This window comes from Aricia agestis, chromosome 13 (assembly GCF_905147365.1).
Source record: "Aricia agestis chromosome 13, ilAriAges1.1, whole genome shotgun sequence".
NCBI lineage: Eukaryota > Metazoa > Arthropoda > Insecta > Lepidoptera > Lycaenidae > Aricia > Aricia agestis.
The window spans coordinates 13,375,279-13,393,799 of record NC_056418.1 but is presented as its reverse complement, the minus strand read 5'-3'; the positions used below and the strand labels follow the sequence as shown (position 1 = coordinate 13,393,799).

At 38.9% G+C, this 18,521-nt stretch overlaps 1 protein-coding gene across 1 annotated transcript; it reads left to right on the top strand.

Annotated features, from left to right (window-relative positions):
* Window positions 1–1,758: 1,758 nt before the first annotated feature.
* Window positions 1,759–17,588, top strand: LOC121733340 (zinc finger protein 665-like). Its single transcript, XM_042123555.1, has 16 exons — window positions 1,759–2,291; window positions 3,928–4,159; window positions 4,761–5,059; window positions 5,599–5,746; window positions 6,642–6,799; window positions 7,339–7,482; window positions 8,657–8,844; window positions 9,455–9,833; window positions 9,977–10,060; window positions 10,854–10,971; window positions 11,592–11,659; window positions 12,007–12,104; window positions 12,688–12,808; window positions 14,266–14,475; window positions 16,343–16,488; window positions 17,189–17,588. The coding sequence occupies exons 1-16, from the start codon at window positions 2,166–2,168 to the stop codon at window positions 17,271–17,273; spliced, it is 2,604 nt and encodes an 867-aa protein (XP_041979489.1). The 5' UTR covers window positions 1,759–2,165; the 3' UTR covers window positions 17,274–17,588.
* The last annotated feature ends 933 nt before the right edge of the window (window positions 17,589–18,521 follow it).

Sequence of the window (18,521 nt, the reverse complement as noted above, 5' to 3'; positions counted from 1 at the left end):
TATCTATACTAATATTATAAATGCGAAAGTATCTCTGTCTGTCTGTCTGTCTGTCTCGCTTTCACGCCAAAACTACTGAACCGATAGTAATGAAATTTTGTACACAGATAGTCTAAAGCCTGAGAAAGGACATAGGCTACTTTTTAACTGGAAAAAGGGGTTGTAAGGGGGTGAAAATGCGTAAATTTGGTCAAATTAACTTAGTTCCAAAAACTTCAAACAGACGGCGCCAAGAGTCCCCTAGATCGCGCTATTGCTTGCTCATACGTATTTCTATAAGAGGTGGTACCATATTGAGCTAGATTTTTCGATTTTTTCGATTGTTATACACGTTATTAACTAATAACTCACCTACCAACTTAGACATCAAATTCAAAAACAACAGCGCCAAAACTACTGAACCGATTGTAATGAAATTTTGTACACAGATAGTCTAAAGCTTGAGAAAGGACATAGGCTACTTTTTAACTGGAAAAAGGGGTTGTAAGGGGGTGAAAATGCGTAAATTTGGTTAAATTAACTTAGTTCCAAAAAACTCAAAACAGATGGCGCCAAGAGTCCCCTAGATCGCGCTATTGCTTGCTCATACGTATTTCCATAAGAGGTGGTACCATGTTGAGGTACGTTTTACGATTCTTTTGATTGTTATACACGTTAATATTAACTAACTAGCTGTTGCCCGCGACTTCGTCCGCGTGGTCTTTAGTTTATAGCGCGCGGTGTCAACAAAATTTGTGTCAAATTTAAAAACTTTTTAAACCCTGGTAAGTGGTACCCCTCTTAGGGCCGCGTTACACCGGAATGGCAGCGCTGAAAGTGCTCGCCTCGCCGCTGCCATTCCGGTGTAGCGCGGCCCTTAATTAATCAAAATACCCAAAAACAGCTGTGCAGTGTGCACATAATCTATACTAATATTATAAATGCGAAAGTATCTTTGTCTGTCTGTCTGTCTGTCAGTCTCGCTTTCACGCCAAACGCCAAAAGTATCTCTGTCTGTCTGTCTGTCTGTCAGTCTCGCTTTCACGCCAAACGCCAAAACTACCGAACCGATGGTAATGAAATTTTGTATACAGATAGTCTAAAGCCTGAGAAAGGACATAGGCTACTTTTTTTACTGGAAAAAAGGGTTGTAAGGGGGTGAAAATGCGTAAATTTGTTCAAATTAAGTTAGTTCCAACAATTCATAATAGATGGCGCCGTGCGTCTTCTACATCGCGCTGACGCTTGCTCAAAAGTCTTCCTATAAAACGTGGTATCATCTTACATTTAAGTTTCGATTTTTTTCGATTGTTATATCTATTCTACGGTATTAAATAACTCAGTACTTTATCTGTGCAGTGACGTAACCTTAAATCTATCAATGATAAATAGTTTATGGGTAAAGTTGTGTAATCGGAGGGCTAAATAAGCTTTAAAATTTGGCATAAAATATAAAGTTTAATATAAAAAAATGAAATACTTATTGTGTGCACACTGCACAGCTGTATTGATTTAAGGGGTACCAGGGTTTTTTTATAAAAGCTTTTGACACCAATTTTGTTGACATCGCGCGCTATAAAGTACTATAAACTGAAGTCCACGCGGACGAAGTCGCGGGCAACAGCTAGTCAAACAATAAATAACATTTTAAAGTCTTTGCTTTTAACAATAGGATGAAGGATTAATATAAAAAATAAAAACCATAAACAATAAAAATTAAAATGGCGTCTAGTTTTTTGTGTGTGCGATAAAATTATTGTTTTCGTGATTTTATTTTATAGTGCCAATAATTGATACTAAAATATAATAATTGCAATGATTATATTAAGAAAATGGGTTTTTGTGCATCATTTAACTCTAAAACTGCGATGAAACGGTTTAATTTTGTGTTTGTCAATGTATGGCTAAGCGTCCCGTGCCGCCTTTTTCCTTAGTTCCACATTATTTATATAATTCTACGCGTTTCTGCAGTGATTTTGATTGTAATGTGTACAATGAAGTTGTAAAAAATGTGCTTAAACGTGTATAAAGTGTGTAATAAAACTTCGATTGACGGGTGCATTGTGCATTAGTAGTTGTGAAAGCGTACACGCTAATGGCCAATCTGTCAAGACTAGTGTTTACAATCGAATTGGTAAATTTTTCAAAGTTTATTTTTATGTAGCTAGAGGCTATAGGCGGTAAAAATGTGTATGCCTACGCCGAGCAACGTCTCGGGTTTTGGGTATTCTTGGGGGTTCACAAGCACTGCAGATCCCACAAAATGTGAAGTGGACACACCAAATAGTTTGAGCTACACACTAGGAAACACAGTAAGTATATTATAGTTAATTAAACCATTAAAACAAGTAATGAACAACCCAAATTAATGTGTCCAATAATCGTAGGTGCAATGTTATTAATAATAGTTAGCTCATAATAGTTAGTTAATAATGTAGAATATTTGTAGAAATCATGTAAGATTTATATACTAGAACCACAGAAATGGATATAGTTAGAACTGCCATGTGTATGTACATCGCGTGTCATTGCGTTCCCAAACGTTGTACAATGTCAAAAGTTCGAAAGTCTGTCCTTAGTCTGCGCTCCAACGTTATCGGAATCAGACGTCAATCGGAATTCTAAAAAATGTCTAATTGTGCCGTACTGGGCTGTGGAAATTCGACTAGAAACGTTGGTCTAAATAGTGGATATATTTCTTTTCATCGGTAAGTAATTTTATTATTAATCATGTGTCCTTTATTTTAAAATCAATTATTTAATGTTAATCGTGGGTGGTTGTTGTTTTTACCATGAAATCTACGTGACTGCGTGTGTACCGCGTGATTCATAATACATTGCCGCTTTAGTTAGAAAATTATAGAGCCCATTCTGTTTGTCCGCTATTGAGCGCACAATGGAAATAAAACGATGGATACTTTCACTCATCGCTTAGTTTCGAGGTACAGTCAATATTCTGATTTTTCTGTAAAATGAAGCAAATAGTGTTGTACATATTCTCGATTCTAATTAATCGATTTTCGAAACAGACATGAAACAGAGGAATGATAATGTTCGCTTTGGGATATTTTGTGACTCGGTAATTATATTTTATGTAATATGTATTTATGTTCCTGTTTAGTGATTTAGTTTAGAATAATATGATATATTACTAGCTGTCCTGGCAAGCATTTATCATTCCTCTGTATATTAACTCGAATAATAATTGATTAAAAAATCGATATACCTATTAAAGTGGCAAAAGAGACGGGGCGCGGAGATGCCTTCGAACGGATTCCGCGCGTATGGGTATTCCCATCACTAAAGCGCTCTTGTGACGTCACAGTAGGTATAAAAAAAGTGACACGCTCGTGTTTATATAAATTGGAGCAACATGACGGTTCTAACTATATCCATTTCTGTGACTAGAACCTAGTAAATTAAGAACTGCGAGAAAAGTCCAGTCTTCTAAACTTTGCTTAGATTTAACCTATCAATCCCAAAGCGGCAGCTGGCTGCCGCATAGCAATAGAAAATCTATTGTGTTTGCAATACTCACGATGGATGTGTTAAAGAGGTATAAAAAATAGTAATAGAATAAGAAACAAAAAATAATAAAAAAAATTTAATAGCTGCACATGTTTTAATGGCTACTTAATTTTAATTTAAGTAATTATGAAATATCTCTTAGTGCAGGCTTAAATGGAATTTTAACTTAAGATCATCATTGGAAAATCATACATAATATTTTTATTGCTTTGCTGAGATTCAACTTTTTTTTTATTTTTTTTATTTAGGGAGCTTAGTCAACATTGACTATGTCGCTCCATTAGAACAACAATTAAATTTAAGCCTAAATCAATATTAATCTATTGCACGTCTATTAAGTGCTATCCTAACCAGATTCAACTTTTGTTATAAATTTTTAATTTATTAATTTTTTATGGTTCACACTAACCTTTTTTTCAGGTTTCCCCAGAAACCACTTTGACTGTTATGTCACATAAGACACCGCAGGTGCAAGAAAAAGTTGGGGCACTTGCGGTGACAGTGTCTGCGAATTCCGCAGCTCAAGTCACCAGAGTCGTGACCTCCGGTATTCCAATGGCTGGCCGGAAGGCCATGTTCGTACTAAATGAAGCACCAACACAGAACATCCATCATAAGAACCAACATCAAAATCAAACTACTACAATTCAGAGTAAGTTTATGATAATTTTTTATTAGGGTATATACCTTACTGACTTTGCAAACTGCAAAAAGCCCTGACAGTACAACATGTTGCATCTCACTTTATTGATGTAGGTATCACTTTTTCACACTGCTTTGGTGTGTAAACAGCCTTAAAGCCTAATACAATATGACTGAAAATGAAATACCATTACTTGTTTTTGTAAATTCACTACATATACAAAGTTAATTCTGTTCTTATTTTATATTTTATATATTATTAAATATTAGTAAAACAAGCTTTTGCCCGTGGCTTCGCTCGCGTTAGCAGGTATTATTATATACAAACTTTTATCCCCCAAGGGGTCACCTTGGGGGTAGAATTGATCAAAATCCTTTCTTAGCGGATGCCTACATCATAACATCTACCTACATGCCAAATTTCAGCCCGATCCGTCCAGTGGTTTAGGCTGTGCGTTGATAGATCACCATGTCAGTCAGTCACCTTTGAGTTTTATATATATAGATTGTTTTCAAGAAAATTACAGCTGGTCAGGATCATTTCTGCGAAATATTTACTTATGAAGCTAAAAATCTTAATGTGTGTAGAACAAATAAAATACGTAAAGTAGGTCATGTGATTTCAGCTGCTAACCTGGCATCGAAACCGTTTATGACACCGATAGGTCCTATACAACTGACCGCCGAGGAGTGTAACGAAATATTGATGAAGCGGGCACTCCAGGCCCAGGGTATAGCAACACCAGTCATTGATGCGTCGCAGCTAAATCATACATTACTCAACGGAGGCTTGAAAGGCTTAGCAGATGCTACGAATCAGCAGCAAACGGAAACTATACAGACTTCGGTGCCACAACATCATCTTATACACGCTAAACAGGAGCCCGGAACTACTAATAATTCTCCAAAAGTAAGCTTACTGATTATATTTATACATAAATTTTGTTAACCTCCTTAGTAGTAAAATAATTTACTGGTTACAAGTTACAACATTTTGTTACTTACATGAGAACAGATAACCATTAATGTGTGACTTTTTTATCAGTAAGGAGTAAAGTGTCCAATAAGATTTATTTTAAATTGGTAACCTAAATGTGTGTTGCAGACTGCAGTATTAGCTAATTACTTTAAATGAAAAAAAATGAGCTTTTGAACACCTTTGTGTTGTGATTCATATATTTGCTAAGTATTTAATAATATTTAAATTCTGTGTTTGCATTGTTTTTTTATCAGAAAATAAAAAAAATAATACTATTCTTGTTGCAAAGATATCAATCAACTACTTATTTGTATTTTAAGTCCACAATATTTTTTTAAGCTAGTTCCATGCAGCTTGTGGTTTGTTGCAGTCTCAATTTTGCCTTATACTTTTTTGCACCTTTCATAGTCCTTCCTCAGCCAACTGCTAACTTTTTTCTTTGACTGTATAGTATAATAAGCGAGTGGTAGACGATATATTCGCAGACGGAGATCATGACGAACACGGTGATGGCGGTGTCGCAGCCTGTTGTGAAAGAGAGGCCGTACTCGTGCGACGAGTGTGGCAAGTCCTTCCTGCTGAAACACCATCTCACTACGCATGCAAGGGTGCATACAGGTATGCAATATCTACCAATAATGTAAAATTACTTCTAATAAGTGACCAAGTGCTGACAATATCTACTCACTCCATGCATTTTTTTTTTTTAATGATATAAGGGGCAAACAAGCAAACGGGTCACCTGATGGAAAGCAACTTCCGTCGCCCATGGACACTCGCAGCATCAGAAAGCTGCAGGTGCGTTGCAGGCCTTTTAATAGGGTAATAGGGAAGGGAAGGGAATAGGGGAGGGTATGGAAGGGAATAGGGTAGGGGATTGAGCCTCCGGTAAACTCACTTACTCGGCGAAACACAGCGCAAGCGCTGTTTCACGCCGGTTTTCTGTGAGAACGTGGTATTTCTCCGGTCGAGCCGGCCCATTCGTGCCGAAGCATGGCTCTCCCACGCATAATCTCAGACAGGGTTTCTGAAAGTGGGGTACGCAAACCCCTAGGGGTTCGCCATTTAACGGCAGGGGGTTCGCAATAAGATTTACGTAATGGTGGCTTGATAACTGGCAGGCACAGGGGCTCTCTTTTGGCACTTGGTTTTCTTGGGATTTCATTAGTTAGTAAGGGGTTTGCTGTTGCTGTCACCTGGAAATTTTAACAGGGGTTCGTAGAGCCGAAAGTTTGAGAAACCCAGATCTAAGACAACTAAAAATGTTACACTAAGGCTATGAAGATGTGCGTGACTTATACTAGATGGGATGAAAACTATTTTATGTTTTGGTCCCTCGAAACTATCTCTGTAACAAAAATCAAAACTGTTTAGTTTTGAATGTTAATGACAAAAACACTTTCGTATATTTATAGTCAATTTGTATGGGTGAGTCATTACTTAATATTATGATTGTAGGCTTATAACGTTGCGGTCTACATCTGTATATTCAAATTTTAATTATTTATTTAAGGTGAGCGTCCACACGTTTGCGGACACTGCGGTAAGGCGTTTGCCCGGAAACACTGTCTCAACACACACCTGTTACTCCACTCTGCCGACAGACCGTACCGCTGTCACGAGTGTAAGATGGCATTCACACTGAAACATCATCTGGTTACGCATTCTAGGGTGAGTTGTTTTTGTTTCTTTAGAAATTAACTTTTTTTTTCTGTTTCTTTTTTCTTTTAACTGTTCTTTACTCATTGTTTTACGTCTTATAAGACCTATTCTGCAATATATTATTATATATTATTTGTGTTAAATACTAATGTAGGAAAAGGAAAAAAAGAATATATATTCTTTTTTTCCTTTTCCTACATTAGTATAGTATATACTATGTAGAATATTGGCAGACTCAAAAACTGTTAAGCCATGTTTTCACTAGGGGACATGTCGCGGAGGCAAGTCGACCGACATTCACGTAGTTTGTTCCTGCAACAATATGTCGCACGGCGACAAGTCCCGCAACCCGTAACATGCCGCCCGATGTCGCTGCGACATCGGGCGGCATGTCGCGGGACACGTACATTTCGTGTCGGGCGACAAGGTCGCGAGACAAAATATTATGTCCCCTAGTGAAAACGTGGATTTGCAATTATTGTGGTATTAAAAAGGGCAAAATATGACGCCAAACAACAGAGATTTTACTCATTGTTTTACTAACACAGGTGCACAGTCGCGACCGGCCGTTCATCTGCGGGGAGTGCGGGCGGGGATTCCCCCTCAAGCGGCACCTCGTCACGCACAGCAAGTACCACGCCGGTGAGCGGCCGTACGTGTGCAACGAGTGCGGAGAGAGCTTCGCGCAGAAGGTGAGAGCGAGACAGATATATCGGAGACGTCACGCAGCTAGTATCACGCTGGCGAGCGGCCTTACGTGTGCAACGAGTGCGGAGAGAGCTTCGCGCAGAAGGTGAGAGCGAGACAGATATATTGGGGACGTCACACAGCACAAAATATTATGCCGGCGAGCGGCCTTACGTGTGCAACGAGTGCAGAGAGAGCTTCGCGCAGAAGGTGAGAGCGAGACAGATATATTGGGGACGTCACACAGCACAAAATACCATGCCGGCGAGTGGCCTTACGTGTGCAACGAGTGCAGAGAGAGCTTCGCGCAAAAAGTGAGAGCGAGACAGGTATATCGGGGACGGCACACAGCACATAATACCATGCCGGCAAGCGGCCTTACGTGTGCAACGATGCGTGTGCGGAGAGAGCTTCGCGCAGAAGGTGAGAGCGAGACAGATATATTGGGGACGTCACACAGCACAAAATACCATGCCGGCGAGCGGCCTTACGTGTGCAACGAGTGCAGAGAGAGCTTCGCGCAAAAAGTGAGAGCGAGACAGATATATCGGGGACGGCACACAGCACATAATACCATGCCGGCAAGCGGCCTTACGTGTGCAACGAGTGCGGAGAGAGCTTCGCGCAGAAGGTGAGAGCGAGACAGATATATCGGGGACGTCACACAGCACATAATACCATGCCGGCGAGCGGCCTTACGTGTGCAACGAGTGCCGAGAGAGCTTTGCACAGAAGGTGAGAGCGAGACAGATATATCTGAGACGTCACACAGCTAGTATCACGCTGGCAAGCGGCCTTACGTGTGCAACGAGTGCGGAGAGTGCTTCGCGCAGAAGGTGAGAGCGAGACAGATATATCGGGGACGTCACACAGCACATAATACCATGCCGGCGAGCGGCCTTACGTGTGCAACGAGTGCGGAGAGAGCTTCGCGCAGAAGGTGAGAGCGAGATAGATATATCGGTGACGTCACACAGCTACTTACGAGACGGATGAATTAGGGACAGGGAATACTGCTACCTACACTACACGTTTGATGCAGAACAAGACAATTGAAGAAAGAAAACTACTAATGCAATAAATTATTATCAGTCCAATCATAAACAAGGATTTAATTTTTTTCGAAATTAAAATGAGAACTCGATTTCATGTTACCTAATCATTTTTAATCTATTCCAGGAGCACCTAGTAATGCACAGCCGCTTCCACGGTTCCCTATCGCCTTTCGTCTGCCCTGACTGCGGTGTGGCCTTTGCTCGGAAGTTCCAGTTGGTCAACCACGGCCGAGTGCACGGGCGGGTGCCTCATGCCTGCCCCGTCTGCTCTAAAGAGTTCCTTCAGAAGAGGACGCTGGCTGCTCATATGAAGTAAGTTACTATGGTTTATTACTTATTGTATTGTATATTTGAAATACCATTTGTATTGTAGTAAACACTTTATTGTAAGAATAATTTATTGAAGTGAAATCAACAAGTTCGGTGCTATGGAAACGACCATCACTGTCATAAACTATAGATAATGTAGAGTATATAACAATTACTCAAAGCGGAAAAACTTTGTTAAATTCGTTTGTTCAGAGTGTATACTTTATACAAAGATGATAATAAAAGTCTTAAAGAAATTACGAGGGCGGAAGGATTAAAAAAGAGAGAGATCGTTAAAAACCACGTTGCCCACGCCACGGCAAGGCAGGGTCGCCATGAGGTGTGGGGGTATTAGTATAGATAGGCCGTGATAACAAACCGGAAGCTAACCTTTGTTGGCTGGATTCATCATGCAGTTAGCAATACCATTAAAAGTTAAACTTTGTTGAGTGATCAACTACTCTGCATACCTTGTGTCAAATACCTGTACACGCCGCTGTATAGATACTAGTTATACCACTACATTATGTTACCTATCTCTCTATGCATGATCAGCTTGTAAAAATTTTCTTTGTTTGCAGTAATTGCTATATTTTTTTTGTTTGTTTTGTAGAATTCACACTGGAGAAGGTGTCGTAGCGTGCCTCGAATGTGGAGAAGCCTTCAAAAGCAAGGAGGATCTGTTGCAGCACTCTAAAATAACGAGGCACTGTTTAAATCTGCAATCGCAGGCGCAACACCAACAACAGGTGCAACAACAACAGGCGCAGCAACAGGCACAGCAACAAGCACAGCAACAGGCGCAGCAACAGGCGCAACAACAGGCTCAGCAACAAGCACAACAAGCGCAGCAACAGGCGCAACAACAGGCTCAGCAACAAGCGCAACAACAGGCGCAACAACAGGCTCAGCAACAGCAACAACAACAGCAACAGCATCAACAACAGACTACAGTTATCAAAACAGACGAATTTAAACCACAAATAGTTCAGGTGACTTTATGACTTGCTTTGTTTACATGACCATAATATTTTTTCTATACTTAGTAGAATTTACAAAGCAATAAATCTATAATAATATACTCTAATAGTCTATAATAATTGCTTGTGATAATTAACTTTTGTTTATGTTTCAGGTTATTGGTGCTGATGGTCAAATCATTTCGGAGAAATCTACAGGCTATGCGTGTCCGGAATGTGGCTCGTGTTTCAACACAAAAGTAAGTTTTTGCACGTACTTATACGTATACTGATCAAAAATGTATCAAATTGAAATAATCGATTACGTTCGCCCGTTATGGCCTGTATTCACTTTGATTAGTGATAAGTGCAGGTGATTATAGCAGGTGATTATATTTGTGAGGTGATTGTGCGTTTTAAGATGATATGGGTGACACTTCTCATATTCCTTGCTACGGGTTTTTTTTTACAAGAAAACAAAAAAAAACAAAATGTAATAAATTATATTCCATCTACAAAAACAAATGTTTCCTATAATTGTAAATGAATAAAAATGAAAAGTTGCTAAATGCTACCTTATTAATATAAAATTATAAATTTTAACTGTGAAAATTATTGTTAAGAAAATATTTGAAAAATGTCAGATGCATGAAATGGAACTTATGCTAATAGAGATTGACACTGTTGAATCGAAATCAAATTGATAAAAAGGGCGGCCATTTTAAATCGCCGGCGCCACTCTGAAACTTCAGTACGAAATCGATAATTTCGATTGCAATTCCTTTACGAAGTGATTCGATATTTTTAAATTATCGATTAATTTTCTTAGGTAACTTCCCTATTATTGTCAATTATAATGTGTCACCCATATCATCTTAAAACGCACAAACTATAGTAACCAGAAAGTAAGTGTGGACAGCGACTGATTAGCGCAAGTCCTTTTATTTCTCCTAATCACTTACACTAACCAAAGTAAATACAGGCCCTTGATAAAGAAAACGTGCTAGCTGTGGACTCAGGTTACAGTTACTAACTTGTAATCATTTGTAACAGGAGGCGTTATCGTTGCACGTGCGACTCCACGCGGGCGACCGCACCTGCGTGACGGACCTGTGCGCGCTCACAGCGGGCCTGCAGCCGGGACTGGTTGCCGCACACCATGCTACACATAGTACGTATACATAAATCGTGCGACAAGCACGTGCTTGTGTGAGTATAGTACGCAGAAAACGCGCGTGGATGCGCGTAGGATGTATACAAGATGCCAGTGTGCGTACAGTACGCACATAACAAGCAAGATATTAGTACGCATTAATATAACATGAGTGATTCGTACGTTGCTACGAACGTCCGTCTACACACCAGCGTCCGCGCCTGCGCCTGTACATGCGCTTGTGTGTACGGTACGCATATAATCGCGTATGTTTCATTAGAGTACCCAAAACAAGTACGTGAAAGTACGTGTGCGTGCACAAGACCAACGTGCGTACAGGACAAATACTATATTATGCATGTGTGCATACAGTACGCACGAGCAACGTAGGGCAATATGGTATGATTGGATCACATGGTAAATGTTTTAATATTCTTTGTTTTCCATATAAAGAAACACTGAATTATTATATTATGGGCTTATAACTATTCAAGACCATTTGAAACTTGACCGCACTGTATACAGCATTGCAATGAAGCAATGCGTGTTGTACGCACGTACTTATATGCTAATTATGTAACTGCACTGAATAAACATAATTTAACAAGTTTAAACTAAAATGTATTCTCTTATTTCAGATCAACCCATTCAGATAATCGCGTCCAATCCTAATAGCAATGTAGTACATACACAAGTTATTGCCACGGTACGTAACAATAGCACATGTATAGTCTGTAAAAAAAGTGAAGAAATTAAAAAGTGGCAACATCGTAGTGTTATCCCTTTTTACTTACATTGATTTGAAAGGGATGACACTACGATGTTGCCACTTTTTAATTTCTTCACTTTTTTCACAGACTATAGGGCTGACTTGCGCCAGTCAGTTATTGCAAAAATATCATGCTTTCTCTTTCATCGATGAACAAAAGGGACAACGTGATATGAAGCCACCAAATGTGATTAATTTAACTGGCGTCAAGGACATGAATATTATAATTTCTTTATATCTTCTTTATTTTGTGGCTCTTGTCTTTGATGAAATGATATTTTCAGAATCACCACATAACTTCGCCAAGGCCTAAATTACACTTTTGTGTGGACTGTGGAAAGGGATTCGCAGCGAAACACGGACTTTTGGCTCATCAAAGACGGTAAATATAATTTGTTTCTGTATGTCTGTTGGATAAGTTTTTTTTTAATAAAATAAGGGGGCAAACGAGCAAACGGGTCACCTGATGGAAAGCAACTACCGTCGCCCATGAACACTCGCAACATCAGAAGAGCTGCAGGTGCGTTGCCGGCCTTTTAAGTGGGAATACGCTCTCTTCTTGAAGGTTTGCAGGTCGTATAGGTCCGGAAAAACTGCTGGTGACAGTTCGTTCCAGAGTTTTACAGTGCGCAGCAGAAAGTTACGCGAGAAACGCACCGTGGAAGACTGCCACTCATCAAGGTGAAATAATGCTCAAATCGCTGAAGATTATGCTCCTTTTCCCAATTTAAATACTTTTAGCCCCAGCAAAAAATACTAAATACGATCCTAACATGCTGCCTGCTGAGCGTATCAGCTAAGCTAAGATTAGTATTGAGTAGGAGTTTGAGAAGGGTTTTAAGGCTACGAATCCACTGACGTGACCTCGCTCAGCGCAGCGATACTTTTAAATCTTAAAAACACATTCCTCTCAACACATCTCTGGTGGAAACTCAGCCTAATAGGGGTTTGAAACGTTATTGCAGGCATCCGGACGGTAGTTGTACGTTACGGACGCACGTGTGCGATCAGTGTGGCAAAGCGTTCTTCCAGAAGAATCATCTCATGCTGCACCAACGGCAGCATATGGATCTGCCGCCGAGGAATGTAAGTCTGAGCTATTAGAAAGATCATATTCAATCTTTAATGTAATTGCCATTGTTAAGCTTTACTTTCACTCTGGCAAATTATTTATTGTAAGCTATTAAATCGGAACATTATCACGTCGCATTGTCTTCTTTAAGAACGCTATCACATTTTTTCACATATATCAGCGATTTTCAGGTACCATTTTAAGGAATTAGGAGTCACACTGCGAGGATATTTTGGTTTCAAATGAAAGATAATATATTCCTCTCCACGTCTACACCATAAAAATGGTATAGCCGCATACAAAATTTTCACATAAATACGTTTTAACCATCACAATAATCGCAAAGGATTGAAAAAAATGGGGTTTGATTAGGTACCATTATAGCTAAATACACTGAACCACAGAATATATATTAGTAGTACCAACAGAAGTCCAACTCGTGAAACCCGTTTAAAAAAATAACAACTCTTGCTGCGATACTATAAAGTTCAAATTCCGACCGCGCAGTGCTAGGTGCCTACAATTATATTTGCCTACATGTGCGCTCTCTTTCTATCGCGTAAGAGATACCCTTTCTGACGAAATCAAGATTGTCACCTTTTAGAAAATAAAATAATCTTCTTTTAATTACTATAGCTACTAATAGCAAACTTTTTTATAGTAATAATCAAATTTTAGTAACCCAACGTGTATTTTATAATAGTTTTAGTGTAGTATGCGGTTTGTTTGTAACAAATTGGTTTATTTGCTATGTTTGTGTATTTTTTTATCTTTTTTTGTATTTTAAAGTCTTAAATTACTTCATTGAAATATTTCTTTGACTTTTTTCAATTGTTCATATTTATCAGATTTAAAATGATTCTGTCACAGCGGTTAAATCAGTACGTAGATATATGCGACGAAAAAATCTTGCGCGCGCGTCACCGCTCGCTTGTGAGTCCCTTGTGATCTGCCCCTTTAAAGGGGTACTTATAGTTCGATACCTAAAAGCGCGAGTGGGACAGGCCTGACTGAACTAAGGAAAATAAATATACAACAAATTTGTTGCTTATTTAGTCCCGTGTACGAATAGATAAATATTTTATATAAAAATAAATAACATTTCCATTTATAAGAAAAATAAGAAACGCTCTCAAATTTCTTCATACATTTTCGCCCTATCAAGAAAGCGACGAGCGTCGTAACCGCCACTGTACAAGGCGCGCTGATATTGAATGTTATTTTAATGTCTTTAACGTCGATATTCGTACTGACCTGCTAATATTTGTAATAATTTTTGTGATAGCGTCCTTAAACTTTTACACATTATTTACGTCCTTTGATAGCGTTTTTCTCTTAACATATCTCAACAATTTAGTTATTAGACAGTTGAGTAGTTGAAATAATAAAAAAGTTAAAAATATGTTTTTCAAGAGTACATATTACTAGTAAATTGATAATGTAATTGAATTGTAATGATTTTTTCTACCAGACGCAACAGATGCAGCAACAGGTGTCCCAACAGGCGCAACAGCAGGCGCAGCAGCAGGCGGCGCAACAGGCGGCGCAGCAGTCGGCGCAACAGGTCGCGCAGCAGGTGCAGCAGCAGGTGCAACAACAGGTGCAACAGCAGCAGCAGCACCAACAAGTGCAGTTAGAGTTGGAGCAGCAGGAGCATCAACAACCGACGCAGATACAAGTGGTAAGATTGTGTTTATAATGTATCCCGACACCTGCAGCCTTAGCATGGCCACAGTAGAAATGCGATATAGAAACAATGCGGAGATAAACTGAAGGTACCGTTCCGATCTTTACCGCGGCTAACCGCGACCGACAAAACTAAGAGTGCTGGTGTCCAGTGGTTAGATTAGTATGAGAGCCAGAGAAAAAAAAGTTCGCTTACGGCTGGAAAATTTGTGCTTTATTTTAAAGATTTTTTTCTGGTTTTTGAGTTTAACTTAAAAAATTCCCGAATTCACCCTAAAAAACTTTGACAAAAAATATCCCGCGTGGTAATTTAATTTTGGTGCAACGGAGTTTTACTTACTGCGACTAGTTGTATCTCTTCTGATTTACATAGTATTTTCATTATTATTCTATTGGCACGTTGGCAAGGCCCACCCACTGGCCCAACGTGTAGAACGGACGTTGGCGCATTGGCGGTAGGTATTTGAACGTTGGCCGGTGCGCTTGCGAGCTTGCCGCGCGGTGTCGGTAGCTTCAAAGGACACTTGACGCAAACGTGTGGATTACGCACAAGCGCGTTGGCAAGCGCACCGCCAGCGCGTTGGCAAATGCGCTTGCCTATGTGGAGAGGCGGCATTACGTAATCGTAACTACGACTTACGTAACTTTAAGTTATAGCCTTAGCAATATCATGGCAAACTTATATCTATCAGATACAACGAGCAATTAAACGAGCAATTCTTGTATATGTCGTAGAATTTTTTGATAAATCGAATTATCGTGAAAATTCTAGGGATTTCGCGAAAACACGGATAATTAGATAATGTTGTTTATATTTTTCAATTTTATTAAAAAAAAGTTAGGTTTTTTGGGAAAAGCCTTAGTAACATTGCACATTCTTAACGCTGATTGGCTTGATTTTTGCTTACTGGCCAACTCTTATTCTGATTGGTTACTATCTTTTCCTATGTATCTTTCTGAACATACACCATAGAATTATAAAGGGTAAGAAATGACAATGCCTCTTCATAGGAACTTTACTTTTTAGTTTAATTTCACTTGTATCAGACATTTTGTATTTACAGACACACTTTTAGATTAAACTTTTCGCACTATTTTTCAAGTCAAACTGCAATTTTAAACACATTAAATATCAAAAACTGCTAGCTCGCTTACAAAAACAACCACAAACAAAACAACGCGTGACAATGAATTGACGTCTTTAATTTAAAACGTCAAGTCTTCAACCAATCAGAGAAGATGTTGTTGTGGGGCGCTTAAACCGACCAGTGATTTTTTTCGATAATAACTAACGATTCGTTTCGCAATCTTATTAAGGCGACTCGCGAAAACACTACCTTTTGTCACTAAAAAGGTGAAAAATGTAATCACCATTGTCTATTTATCCGTGTTTTCGTGAAGTCCCTAGAATTTTCGCGATAATTCGATTTATCAAATCATCCTACGACATATATACCAATCAAATAACGAAGTTACGTATCGTGAAGGCATAGATTTGGGCTACTCTGTTTTTTTTACACTGTAATTTTATATTTTTTAAAAGATAAATTTTCAGGGCCATCTTTTTAGTAAAAGATGGCCTCGTGGGAGTTTCTTACGCCGGTTCTTCTCGCCGGGATAGTTACCGAACCGGTGGTAGTCACCAGTTATAGTAATGGCTATGAATGAATTAAAACTAAAGAAGAGTAACTGTGTCAAAAAATTTGACCATGAGTCCACAAAATGTGACCCAAATACATGCATACTATATGTATGTATTCGGTACACAAGTTTGTGTTAATATAGAAGTGACAGTTATTAATGTCAACGGCTTTATTTCGTAAATTTGAGTGTAAGTATTCTTGTCTCTGTCCCGTTTCCAGGTGACAAACCGGTCGGGTCAGGTGATCGGCAACCAGATAGTGGTGGGCGGGCGGCGGCTGATGGCGGGCGGCTCGCAACTCCAGCTCGTCGACCGCGACGGCAAACCCCTCTCGGCGCAGCTCGCGCACAAGCGGCACCCGGGCGGGTGAGTACTAAAACTTCACTCCGTTTTAATAATACTTCAATCTAATGCCCTTGCGAAAAAAGTTATATTTACTAGGAATAAAAGTTATTGTACTATTGAGGAAATTGATTCCAAGGCAGTTGACAGATCAACATCATTTGGTCGGATCATGTAAATTCAATGTTAATTGTGATCTGTCGGCTGGGTTTGACATATCGCGACCAAACTACGTAGGTCATCTGCCTATCTGCCTAGGAATCAACTTCTCTGATGGTACAATATCATTATTGTCGTAGGAGACAAAATCACCCTGCCATGACTAAATAAAATAGTTATACGAGGGCTAAAACAAAGTTCTTCCTGCTCTTTTGAGTGCCTTTTCCAATATATTTTTTCCAAACGCCTACACATTGCAAACAATTATTTTGTTAAAATGTATATATATATAATAGGAATCTCGGAATCGGCTCCAACGATTGTCATGAAATTTAGTATATAGAGGGTTTCGGGGGCGATAAATCGATCTAGTTAGGAATCATTTTTAGAAAATGTTATTTTATTCGTGTTCTATCGAAAACCGAGCAAAGCTCGGTCAAATAGCTAGTGTATAATAATAATTACAAGTTTGATTACTTCGTATTTTTTTACGTTTCACAAAAATAATGTGATCATAAATAGAATCTTTTTAAAACATGCTCATAATTTAAACAAAACATTTCAGGGCCGACCTGAAAGACGTCGGAGGCTTGGTGATCCGGTCGCCGGGTGGCACGGAGCTGATCAAATACGAGATATGTCTTCCCTGAGCCACGCCCATGATGGACCGAGTGAAGCGGGAACCACTCGAACCTATGGTCGTCTGGCTCAAGAAATAAACATTACCAGAACTGTGGACAAGAGACAATTTGGTGTGTGACAAGTGTAGCAAGATGTGACTTGAGTGCTTCCACTTTTGTCTTGGTTAAAAGGGATCTTTGCTATCCAGATGATGAAATTACAGACATGTAAGGTTAAAAATGTATATCATGTTATGCCCTTAGTCAAGTTGGATTCTATAATTTCGACAGCGAAGTAAGAAAATTATTTGGCTGTTGAATTACCGAATGAAACTTGACATAATATTGGTTTAGGCCAAAACAAAATTAAATCAATTTAAACTTAACGCTATGAGCAGCCCATACTCAGGTCCAAAATAATTGTGTTAATGTGTTCAGATTTCAAACAGGAGAATATGTGAAAGAGTTGGTTTGTGTGTAGATGCTATCTTGAAATTCATCAGGAATGTTATAAAAAAAATATACTAGCTGTCCCGGTGAACTTCGTGTCACTTTAAAACCTTCCCTGGACTTTAAAAATATTTTAAGACTAAAATCAGGCCAATCCGTTCAGCCGTTTTCGAGTTTTAGCGCGACTAACACATTTGAAAATGCATTTTTATATATAAGATATGGCGCAAAGTTACAGAAAACCGACAAGATATTAATCTTAATTAATAATATGCAGAAATTATGCTGTATTAAATTGAATGCCTGTAGAAATATTTCGGTGTTTTTCAAGGTGTATTCACACACATACACAACTCGAAATGGTGCATACATAAGCTACTTATTACATGGCAATAAACTGGGTGTAGTATAGAGTATAACGCGCAGAAATTAACTAGGCACTCTATTCTTAGCAAAAGTAATGGTAGCACGTATCAAGTTAATTTCTGCATGTTTTACAGACATGGTGCTCTAAAATTTAGAGCATTATCGTGTAAAAAGACAGGTAGGTTTCAGTGTATAGTGTAGAATAAGTAGGGGCTACTAGTGTACATATCATGGCAATTTTGTATTGGTTAGGCCTATTTGCACAAATTGGGGCTTAAGTTAACCCTGGGTTGAAAGTCATGCCGTCTCTGTTGGTCTTCGTCTTTATGAAAGACATGATATTTACCCAGGGTTGATTTCAACTTTGGTCTCTGCAAGCGGTCCTAACAAACCCGTTTTGTATTAAATATTTTATAATATAAAGCCATTGGTCCATCATAAAAACTAGATAAACTCATGGCG